The sequence below is a fragment of the Electrona antarctica genome (genome assembly GCF_951216825.1).
Source record: "Electrona antarctica genome assembly, chromosome: 22".
NCBI classification, from domain to species: Eukaryota; Metazoa; Chordata; class Actinopteri; order Myctophiformes; family Myctophidae; genus Electrona; species Electrona antarctica.
Window position 1 is genome coordinate 5,134,209 of NC_136805.1, and position 12,020 is coordinate 5,146,228.

The 12,020-nt window shown below is 41.6% G+C and overlaps 2 protein-coding genes across 6 annotated transcripts in view; one reads left to right on the plus strand and one right to left on the minus strand.

Moving 5' to 3' along the window:
- On the minus strand, positions 1 to 5,503 carry LOC306915426 (uncharacterized protein). Of its 2 annotated transcripts, XM_079492753.1 has the most exons (7): positions 5,380 to 5,503; positions 5,038 to 5,205; positions 4,710 to 4,820; positions 3,777 to 3,833; positions 3,498 to 3,638; positions 2,058 to 2,177; positions 1 to 292 (listed from the first exon to the last, which is right to left on the minus strand). In XM_079492753.1, exons 2-7 carry the CDS (start codon positions 5,158 to 5,160, stop codon positions 242 to 244), a joined length of 603 nt encoding a protein of 200 aa, XP_079348879.1. In that variant the 5' UTR covers positions 5,161 to 5,205; positions 5,380 to 5,503; the 3' UTR covers positions 1 to 241. The 2 variants fall into 2 exon arrangements, with proteins under 2 accessions (XP_079348879.1, XP_079348878.1); XM_079492752.1 differs by lacking the exon at positions 5,380 to 5,503 and having other exon boundaries at positions 5,038 to 5,258.
- A 3,462-nt stretch (positions 5,504 to 8,965) lies between these two features.
- LOC306914709 (uncharacterized protein) overlaps positions 8,966 to 12,020 on the plus strand; it is a 28,638-nt gene continuing 25,583 nt past the window's right edge. For all 4 annotated transcript variants that reach the window (XM_079491883.1, XM_079491882.1, XM_079491881.1 and 1 more), the window contains exons 1-5: positions 8,966 to 9,105; positions 9,699 to 9,807; positions 9,995 to 10,081; positions 11,047 to 11,160; positions 11,676 to 11,814. In XM_079491883.1, the coding sequence (XP_079348009.1) occupies positions 9,700 to 9,807; positions 9,995 to 10,081; positions 11,047 to 11,160; positions 11,676 to 11,814 (448 nt within the window). In that variant the 5' untranslated portion in view covers positions 8,966 to 9,105; position 9,699. The remainder of the gene's footprint in view (positions 9,106 to 9,698; positions 9,808 to 9,994; positions 10,082 to 11,046; positions 11,161 to 11,675; positions 11,815 to 12,020) is intronic.

The window sequence follows — 12,020 nt, forward strand, 5'->3', positions numbered from 1 at the left end:
ATGCGTTGTCAGCTATTTTTGTGCATCAAAGTATAATAGTGCTTAAGTGGTTATTATTATTAATCATACTCATTCATAGTCGATTATAAAAAAAGATCTATTAGAATTATATTTTTCGCATTGATTTGTTGTGATATATAAAAAAAAAAACACAAATGATGAAATAAAAAACATGCATCTCCATTATTGGGCTAATGGAAACAGAAGAATGGCCATGGAGACGATAGAGAGTTGCAGCTCATCAGGTTGACGTGGGTCCACTCAGTGATGACAGGACCTGCTGGATGACCACCTGTTGGAGACCATGGAGACCATGGAGGACATGAAACCATTAGGACTGAGGTCCATTCTACAAAAGTCTTCTAAATCCTGACAGTTTTTGACCCCAAGTTCTAGACCTCCAGTTCTAGCATTAAGTACTTAAGTAAATGTACTTAGTTACTTACAATTTACATTGTAGGCATTTGGCAGACGCTCTTAATCCAGAGCGGTTTACAGTAAGCAAGAACAAAAACATGGCAATACATCAAATACATCAAAATAGTCATCATGAATCATACGTAAGCTAAGAACCTAACAGTGGAATATCTATATAATGAAACGATATGTATACACTATAGTGCTATGTCAACATAAAATGTAAAAGTTACATAGGTTGAGCCTTTGCGTACACCTGCAAGGTCGTCGCTGATAGGCTAGGGCAAGTGCTACAGGCTAAAGCGTTATTCATAGTATGGATTTTCGGTGGACCACCGAACTACAACATGACGTCACTGAGCCGCGGTGAAGAGCAAACCACCGCCACCGCCCCAGCCCTTCTCTGTTTTTACTCACCACCGCCCCACGTTATTACAGCTCCGGTGGAGCGGTGGTCACCTCACCACCGGAGCGGTGGTCACCTCACCACCGGAGCGGTGGTCACCTCACCACCGGAGCGGTGGTCACCTCGCCACCGGAGCGGTGGTCACCTCGCCACCGGAGCGGTGGTCACCTCACCACCGGAGCGGTGGTCACCTCACCACCGACGATCCAGACTATGAATGAGCCTTTAGGCTGCTTTCCGCCACTGGTTTGGTGGTGTCCTTTACCTGTGTGTGAGTGTTTGGTGGTGTCCTTTACCTGTGTGTGAGTGTTTGGTGGTGTCCTTTACCTGTGTGTGAGTGTTTGGTGGTGTCCTTTACCTGTGTGTGAGTGTTTGGTGGTGTCCTTTACCTGTGTGTGAGTGTTTGGTTCACTGGTTTGGTGGTGTACTTTACCTGTGTGTGAGTGTTTGGTGGTGTTCTTTACCTGTGTGTGAGTGTTTGGTGGTGTACTTTACCTGTGTGTGAGTGTTTGGTGATGTTCTTTACCTGTGTGTGAGTGTTTGGTGGTGTCCTTTACCTGTGTGTGAGTGTTTGGTGGTGTCCTTTACCTGTGTGTGAGTGTTTGGTTCACTGGTTTGGTGGTGTACTTTACCTGTGTGTGAGTGTTTGGTGGTGTTCTTTACCTGTGTGTGAGTGTTTGGTGGTGTCCTTTACCTGTGTGTGAGTGTTTGGTGGTGTCCTTTACCTGTGTGTGAGTGTTTGGTGGTGTCCTTTACCTGTGTGTGAGTGTTTGGTTCACTGGTTTGGTGGTGTACTTTACCTGTGTGTGAGTGTTTGGTGGTGTTCTTTACCTGTGTGTGAGTGTTTGGTGGTGTACTTTACCTGTGTGTGAGTGTTTGGTGGTGTCCTTTACCTGTGTGTGAGTGTTTGGTGGTGTACTTTACCTGTGTGTGAGTGTTTGGTGGTGTCCTTTACCTGTGTGTGAGTGTTTGGTGGTGTCCTTTACCTGTGTGTGAGTGTTTGGTGGTGTTCTTTACCTGTGTGTGAGTGTTTGGTGGTGTCCTTTACCTGTGTGTGAGTGTTTGGTGGTGTACTTTACCTGTGTGTGAGTGTTTGGTGGTGTCCTTTACCTGTGTGTGAGTGTTTGGTGATGTCCTTTACCTGTGTGTGAGTGTTTGGTGGTGTCCTTTACCTGTGTGTGAGTGTTTGGTGATGTCCTTTACCTGTGTGTGAGTGTTTGGTGGTGTCCTTTACCTGTGTGTGAGTGTTTGTGGATTTCAGCGCTAAACGTGCCATCACAGACAGGAAGATAAGAAGCGCTGACACGAACAGAGAAGAGATGGTCAATATGAGCTCAACGCTCAGGAGCTGTGCCTGAAAAAGAGATGGAGAGACAACAGACCTTCATTCTTATTGTTCTCTAATTACTGGAGAGACAACAGACCTTCATTGTTATTGTTCTCTAATTACTGGAGAGACAACAGACCTTCATTGTTATTGTTCTCTAATTACTGGAGAGACAACAGACCTTCATTGTTATTGTTCTCTAATTACTGGAGAGACAACAGACCTTCATTGTTATTGTTCTCTAATTACTGGAGAGACAACAGACCTTCATTGTTATTGTTCTCTAATTACTGGAGGGACAACAGACCTTCATTGTTATTGTTCTCTAATTACTGGAGAGACAACAGACCTTCATTGTTATTGTTCTCTAATTACTGGAGAGACAACAGACCTTCATTGTTAATGTTCTCTAATTACTGGAGAGACAACAGACCTTCATTGTTATTGTTCTCTAATTACTTGAACACGCTTATCATTATCGTTGCTGTCGGGAGGAAACCACCTAAATCCATTTTTCATTCTTTTTATTTTTTTAAGATATTTTTTTGGTGATGGGGGGAAGTCATGCGGCAAAGGCCGACGGGCTAAGGACTAGAACCCGCGACACGCCGTCAGGCTGGATTACCGGCCTAGGTGCCTGGACCACTCCGCTGCGACCCAGGCCGAGGTTTTTGACTTTTTCTTTTGCATAAATCAGTGCTATTGAACACACTTTACGTCTGTGTGTTGTTTCGAAAATATTGAACCAATGAAAAGTAGTAAAAGGCGCTTGGGACAAAACCTCTTAACTCCATTGGACCCTTAAACTGTCTGCTAAAACAGCCAACTCCACCACCTCTCCCCCTCTCACGGAAGTAATTGACAATATATAAAGTCACAACATCAACTTTGATGAGGTAGTATTGCTTTGTTTTCAAAATAGCTTTTCTTTTCCTGAAAGATTTACATTTTCCATTTCCTGAAAAATGTAACATTTTGGAGTTAAGCGGTTTCTTCCCGACAGCAGAGATATATTATCTGTGATTCTCGAATGTTTGCATGTCAAGGACCCCCAATTCATATGGATTTGGCCTCTGAACCCTTGTCTGAAAACGATTCAGAATTTTTCTTCTATTAAAATAGGGTTAAAATGGTCAAACTGATTGGGATGCTATATTAACTAATTTAGCTGAGGACTAATTGGCCTCCTCAAGGACCCCTCCTCACTTTGAGAACCACTGTATTACGGTATATATGCTCATATGACTACTATTATAATTTAAAACACACACAAATGCTTCCCCTTGGAAAGAACTACCTACCATGCATTATAACTGTTGTACAAATCAAATAAATCAAATATCTCACAATCCTGAAGACGGTCCACTCTTGATCTCGAAACGGATAATGGAATAAGTTGTCAAACTCTTGCATGTAGACAATTCTGTTGCTCAGAGAGACAATGATTCCCAAGAGTGAAACCAGATACATGGCGAAGCACACCGTGACCTGGCAAAAATAGAAAGAAATATATATAACATTTCTAATAAAGAAATAAATGTGGTGTTCAGTGTTGAATCATAAAGTGATAAAGCACAGGGGCCACATAATTATTATTTGATATAAAAACAGAAGTATTTGACCCACCATTTTCTTGGAGGGATGAGCTCCCGTGTAGAGAGAGAGGTTTCCACAGACTAGAAACTTGAAAGAAGACACACCAGTTTATTTGACATCACTCACTGACACTGAACAAATACAGCATAGAGTTGTTGTCGGTGGAAACCTTTTTACTACTGGATTTTAACACGATTTTAACACCTCGTTTTAACCCATTTTGGACTGATGTCAATTAAAAAAAAGGCTTCTAAATCCTAATAGTTTTCTGAATAACCCAAGTTTCTATGTCAGTTGTGCTCAACCTTTTTCATGTCAAGGACCCCCATAATTATCTCTATTGGGCCACGGACCCCCATGTCAAAATATGATGTTCCAGGGACCCCCCAGAAGCAAATATTTAGTTAAAAATGTTCGCTCTGAAATATATATTCAAAGATTTGCACCACATTTTCACAACTTTTCAAAAATAGCAGACCTACAAGCTCGTAGCTTGTGAGCTTGTAGATCTGCTATTTTTCAATAGCTAAATTATAACAATGTTTAAAACACCAAAAGGGGTTCCCGCCCAAAATGGGTTAATATAAGAAAACGTGTATAGACTATGTTATTTGATAAACTACTTAAGCGTTATTTTATGCTTTGTTGCAGGATTCACGTGCCACAAGTTGGTTTTTTTTGTTTCATACAATCACAAAACATTGTCCTCCAAGTCAACCCAATCAACTTGACTTTGACTGATTTTAACTTTTACTTGATGTTTACATTTCTGACTGATAAAGTGATAAAGTATTCAATCAATCAATTATCTTCAGAAATGAATGTGAGAATACATCACTTTAAAAATACGTATATAGGTACGATAAACAATAAATAGGCAAAGCTATTAAACATTCACCAGAGCCCCCTGCCAGAAGGGAACGTAGATGCTGGTAGAGTTTTATTCTATTAAACTTTCATTACCAGAGCCCCCTGCCAGAAGGGAACGTAGATGCTGGTAGAGTTTTCCGAAGGGTCTCTCGCCAACTGAAACCCCATCAAGACCTCTGCAAAGCCACAGATCATGACAACAATCTGGGGAGGAGACATGAAGAGTTGAGGGCGGTACCGTCCGACTGGGACTGAAGTGAACAGGATAAAGTGCTGTACAGTACATCATTTCTCTATGAAGAAAACTCTTATTTGGGAGATAGAATATCATATATTTTCACCACAACAATAATGTACATGCATACATACATCACAGAAGGTTAGATTGGTCTTTGATCTCTCTGACAAGTCAAAGTCTTACCCCGAGAGACCGAGGCTCTCCTCTGATGAATCGATGTAAAGGCTTATTGCTACCAATGAGCATGTTCGGGTCTGTCTTATGATTCTCTCTGCTCACTCTTGTTGGGGTCTCGGTATTCTCCATTGTAAAAGAAACAAACAAACCAAAAAAAGGCCACTGGTTTTAGTCCTGAGAGTAGACAAGAAAGAATGCATCAACCAAATAGCATTTTCTCTGCGGACAGCATAAAAAATATGAATCTCTGGCAGTTTAAGGAAACCAAGCATTTGTGGCGTAACATTTCGTGCAGGAGAAAATAGTTTAAATGTGTAAAGCTGTTAGAGAAAACATGAAGAGACCCACCCTGTCCAAGCTTTCCATGTAGTGGTCAGGAGGAGGACTGCGTAGAGAAAAGAGGAATTGTGTGAGTGGGAGAGCAGGGGACTTGTGTGGGAGGGAGTCTTGGAGAGCAGGGGACTTGTGTGGGTGGGAGAGGGAAAGGAAATTTGAGATTTCCTTCCTTTTTTTTCCCTGCATAAAAGGGAGGGGCAAATACAGTATACTTTGTTTGTGTGATGAATATTGAACCCATCGCAAAACAACACGTTAAGTTTGTTAACATGTTAGTTCACAAACTTGCTTCTGCAATGTCACTGCTCAAGTTTGGAATGCTCATTTTGAAATGACAACTGAGAAAGGCACTGACAGCCGAGGACAGGAAGTCTGGTTCTCATTATCATGAAGTGCTTTACTGTCAGCTGTGTGGCTTAGTGGTTCCCAAACCCGGGTCCGCGGGCCCCCCTTGGGGGGAGCGCCAAAGATCACAGTGAGGCCTTGTCTCAAAATCATAGCTTGCTTTCATCTACTGTCTGCCTGTATATGTTCTGAATGTGCTAGCTATAGGTTATAGGTGCAGATTATTTGTTTTTATATTTGGCAGCCTATGATATTCCCACAGGCTGGTTGTTTCAACCACTTGGGATGCCCAAACAGAAGGAAAGAAGGTTGGCAAAGTATTGTGCCATCTCTGCTATTTGGCAGCCATCATATATGGCAGAGACGCTGTTACTTATACCCATGGAGTACTGAGTGATTTTAAGGTTCCGTGGTCCGAGAGTCCATTGACAGGAAAGGTGAAAACTAAAGCCAGTATATTCCATGACAACGAGTTCTGTGTTATATACCATCGGTTACTGGATGGCCTGTCTGCTTATTGATTTGATTGATTGATTGATTATTTTATTAGACAGAAATGTAACAGGCACAGCCCTACAGTCAGAGAGCTAGTCTTAGGGTCTTAGGGTCGGGCTTAGGGTCGGCGACAGAGTACAGCATCTTGCAATGGGTCTGGTCCACAAGATTCGATACTCCACCAAGATACCCATGTACCTGTCTAGATACTTCCTTAATGTTAACGAAGTCCACACCCACAACACCAGAGGGAGTGCAACGAACCATGTACAACCCAGATTCGGCACAAACAAGGGACTAAATTATTTTCGCTCCTATGCCACCAAAATGTGGAACGCCCTACCAACAGTCATTAAGACATGCGAATCCCTTGACTCCTTCAAAACCGCTCTCAAAGGGCACCTACGGACGGCTGCAATTCGAAACTGGCCCCCGTAAAATCTTTTCCCTTTTTACCTCCTTTATGATGAATTCCTGTTCTGTTCTTTGTCTATATAGAAGTGTCTATTTGTACGTCTCTAAATGTTTTGATGAATTGAACATGGTGGACCCTGTTGTAAACAAGTGTAATGCTTAATTGGGTCGTCCACTCACAGTTAAGTCTTTGTATTGAGTTTGTGCTTGAAATGTACTGTAATTCTGCAAACTGTTAATAAATATTTCAATCAATCAAAAAAAGTCTCTCGCATAGATGGCAGACGGTTGACTCTGTCAAATTCAAAGGAAAAGAGAGCGCTGTTTTTCCTTTATTTTTTGATGATGGGTTCTCAGATTGGAGATGAGCTTAACCCATTTTGACCTGAGATCAGATTCTAAAAATGTCTTCTACATCCTGACAGTTTTCTGAAAAAGCTGTTTCTATGTCAGTCGTTCTTTGATTTTTCAAAAATAGCTTTTAATTTTTCAATAGCTAAAGCATAACATAATGCTAACACCAAAAGGGGTTCCCGCCCAAAATGGGTAGGATATCACAAAAGAAAGTCCTATGGGGACTTTTGTGGTCTTAATACTATCATCAATTCACCAACAACAGATCCAGATCGGAGGTGCTGCAGTGGAAAGGGTCAGAGTATACAGTTCAAATTCCTGGCAGTGCACATCACTGAGGACCTTACCTGGGCAGTGCACATCACTGAGGACCTTACCAGTGCACATCACTGAGGACCTTACCTGGGCAGTGCACATCACTGAGGACCTTACCTGGGCAGTGCACATCACTGAGGACCTTACCTGGGCAGTGCAGACAGAGCAGGTGGTGAAGAAACCACAACAACGCCTCTTCTTTCTCAGAAAACTGAAGAAAGCTCACATGGGTCCAAAGGTTCTAAGAGCGTTCTGAGGCACCACAGAGAGCATCCTGACTGGTTGCTTCACGGCCTGGTATGGCACTGACTGACCTTATCCGCAAAACATTGCAGAGGGTTGTGCGGACAGCCGAACGCACCCCCCATCCAAGCCCTGTACGATGAACGCTGTGTCAGAAAAGCACGAGGAATGATGAAGGACCCAAGCCACCCCAACCGCAGTCTGTTTGAGATGCTGCCGCATGGGAAGCGGTGTCGCAGTCTCAAAGCCACTGGAAATACAGCTTCTTTCCCCGAACAATCAGATACATTAATGAACTGAACCAGAGCGTATATCAGGGGAAAGGAAAACGCGTGTACCTGTACACATAGCGTAAAAGTTACACCAAAAATACAATATCATCAACACATATATAAAACATTATATATGTAGGCTACAGGCCAGAAAAAAGTAGGCTGTGAATGCTAACACCTTTCTAATCATGATCAAAAACATTTTTTTAACAGAGTGGAGAGGTACAGGTAGACAGGTAGAGTATCATAGTAGGCGATCCTTAAAAAAATGTTTGTGTTTGGCTACTTCCTTATGCATTTTGGAGAAGGGGACATACAATAAAACAAATACAATGTATCTCAAATAGTAAGAGAAATCTATGCAAATCTGGGAACTAAATCGTTACCAAGAAATTTCTTCACCAATGTGTTTCTAAATGTGTCTAATAACATGTACTAAAAGTTTGAAATTCAACTCCCGTGGGAAATTGAGTTATTAGCATAATATGCATAATATGCCCATAACATCCTATATAAGGCAAAAAAGTCCAAATTTCATCATTCTTTAAGTAACATGTGACATATGAAACTAGGGTGTTTGCATGATTCTGAATCCATTCCAAGCATTAGTTTTGCACAAAAAACACTCCTTGGGAGGAAAACGGCCACACAAACGTGATGAGGTCAGCACATTTGGTCAAGTGGATATGGCCTAATTTAGCCCAAGGAGTGTTTTTTGTGCAAAACTAATGCTTGGAATGGATTCAGAATCATGCAATCACCCTAGTTTCATATGTCACATGCTACTTAAAGAATGATGAAATTTGGACTTTTTTGCCTTATATAGGATGTTATGGGCATATTATGCATATTATGCTAATAACTCAATTTCCCACGGGAGTTGAATTTCAAACTTTTAGTACACGTTATTAGACACCTTTAGAAACACATTGGTGAAGAAATTTCTTGGTAACGATTTAGTTCCCAGATTTGTCAAATACCTGATAAAATGCCCTTACTAAAAGGGTCCACTCCAGTCCATATACTTTACTAATTGGACCGAACAGTAGGTGGCGGCAATGCACATAATGTTTGCCAACCGCAAGTAAACCCGACTAGAGGAAGAAGTGGAATAAGAAGCCCTGTGATTGGCTCCTTCTTTATACTCTATGGTGATTGGTCGTCGGCTCACAGTTTAAAAAACTCCGCGGCCGAAACATCGATTCTGATCTCCTCCAGTCAGTCAGTCTCACCACAATAGCAATCCGTCGAATGTTTTCTTCAATGTTTTACTGAAATATAGTTCACTTTCAACCGTCAAGTAAGTCAAATTAAATCATTTAACACTTGTTTTACCGTAGTAACTTGACGATAGCATGTCTTATGTCTCGCTACAAACATTTCGCACCATAATACACACGATGCTACGAAGCGTTAGCCTTTAGCTCATTGTGGCTAACAACACTCTAAACAAACAAACACACGTTACGTACGCCCCTTCATTACATTTAACAACAATTCGTATATTGGTGAATTGGTAAATATTGGTGGTTGCGTATTTTTGGGCTAGTTTGTAAAATGTAGTTGCTTATTTGTACTTGTGTTCTAATGTTTTTTAAACCAATGGTTCTCTAACATTTTCATGTCAAGAACTAGCCCCATATGTGCCCTCTCCCTACGCTCATTCTGTAGCTGAGCGTAGGGAGAGGGCACATATGGGGCTAGTGTGATTCTGAACGATAACCGATATAAAATGTAATACCAATTGGTGGTATTGAAGGGGAGAAATAATATCACTCCTTTTTTGAGGGGTTTATATATTGGTTTGTGGTCTTTTAATGTGGAGACCCTCAAGTTTATTGTGGTTGGTGGTTTATTATAATTTTTTATATATATATGTTTTTTATTATCCAGGATGATGATGCCATCATGCCTTGCTGGAAAGCCAGATATGACAGCGAATATCAGCGTTGAAGACCTCCGGAAAAATCTTTTCTATGACCTGGACGCCATAGACAAACGGGTGTGTTTGTGTTAATTGGCAATCATTTGATTTGCTGTGTTTTCATCACCATTCTGACTTGTGTGTCTGTATATGTGTGTGTGTGTGTGTGTGTGTGTGTGTGTGTGTGTGTGTGTGTGTGTGTATATATATCTATCTTTTTTTTCTCTGTTGAAATGGTATCACTATCAATGTTTTTCCTCATCAGAATTCCGTGGAGAAGGAACACCTTCAGGTGTTCTTGCGAATCCGACCCTTCACCACCTCTGAGAGGAGTGACAAAGCAGAGTCACAGGTAACACTGTTGAATGCAGTGGTTTTCTACCCTTTTCATATCGAGGCCCATTATTTATTCAGCATCTGAGCCACGGACCACCATTCTGGGCGAAAACCCCTTTTGGTGTTTTAAACATTATGTTGTAATTTTGCTATTTAAAAATAGCAGATCTACAAGCTCATAGTGCGCCACCGAGTGGCACGCTATGAGCTTGTAGGTCTGCTATTTTTGAAAAATCGTGAAAAAAAAAAAAAAAAATATATATATATATATATATATATATATATATATATATATATATATATTTTTTTTTTAAAATTTAGTTCAGACCTAAATGGGTTAAAGCCTGACTCGGACCCAACAACTAAAGAATATTCTGTTGTCGTTGGATAAGACGTTGTTGTATTAGGAGAGACAACAGGCAAACGTTGATAAAAAACATACATTCTCTAATAGGCCTATCTCACAGCCCGCTTTCCACGCCCACTTCCGGTAAATAGTGGTGTCTTTAACATGAGCATTTACACGTTTTTTTTCTCTGGAGAATCTAAGTACATTTTCTAATGTAAAAATGTGACAGACCAATATTATTATGAAGCAAACAAGATGGTAAATCAGCTCGAACAGATAGAACAAACCTTACCTTGAGAAAACAAAAGTTGTAGACTTCTTAAATTACCTCGGTTAACATGTAGTGTCTATGGAGTGACGTCACGCTATCACCACTAACCCCAAAAGGGGGCGTATTTAGGGGGGGCGGGGAAATTCTGTGAGATAGGCTTATTGTCTAGATTTCTTGTAAATTAACTGATGCAGATGTTTAACAATAATTTAACCCTTGAGAGCATGCGACACGGCCAAAAGCTTTTCCGGGGGTCCCCAGACAAAAACGTTGAGAAACCTTGCGGCTAATCTAACACATGTGCAAAGACACTTGTCTCTCTCACACACACACGTGTGCTGATGTTGTGTTTCTGCTGCAGGGCTGTGTGGCAGTGGAGGGTCAGGGCACTGTGGTTTTAAAGGCTCCTACATTCAACAACAAACAGAATGAGAAGATCCTCCCTCAAACTGCACAGCGGTTCACCTTTACACAGGTAAGTGTTAGCGGGCACACAGCCACACGTGCGCGCAACAGATGTGATTTTAGCCTGTCCCGGGCCAGCCTATTGGTCCGGGCACCTAGGCTGCTAATCCTTGTAGGAACAGTAGAATATCTGTCATTCTCACCTCCTGCAGTCAGAAGCAGGAACCCATTTTGGGCGGGAACCCCTTTTGGTGTTAGAATTATGTTATGCTTTAGCTATTGAAAAATAGCAGATCTACAAGCTCATAGCGCGCCACTGAGTGGCGCGCTACGAGCTTGTAGGTCTGCTATTTTTGAAAAATCAAAGAACGACTGACATAAACATAGCTTTTTCAGAAAACTGTCAGGATGTAGAAGACATTTTTAGAATCTGATCTCAGGCCTAAATGGGTTAATGTGTGTTGTGTGTCCAGGTCTTCAGACCAGAGTGCGGTCAGAAGCAGATGTTTAATGTGTGTTGTGTGTCCAGGTCTTCAGACCAGAGTGCGGTCAGAAGCAGGTGTTTAATGTGTGTTGTGTGTCCAGGTCTTCAGACCAGACTGCGGTCAGAAGCAGATGTTTGAGGGGACGGCGCGGCACCTCGTCAGAAAGTTCCTGGAAGGACGCAGCTCGTTGGTGTTCACCTACGGTGTCACCAACGCAGGGAAGACGTTCACGTTTGTAGGTCAGTAACGCTCCCAAAATGTGAATATCGTTTGGCCTCCATATTCTAGCCTTTTGTGGGGGGTTTTTCTTCCATAATTTAACGTCAAAAGTAGCAGCTCCACAAGCTCGAAATGTGCCCCGAGGTGACACGTTTTGAGCAGTGTTTTTTTTTGTCGACTAAAACTAAGACGAAAAATGTTCGTCGACTACCTTTTTTCACTGACG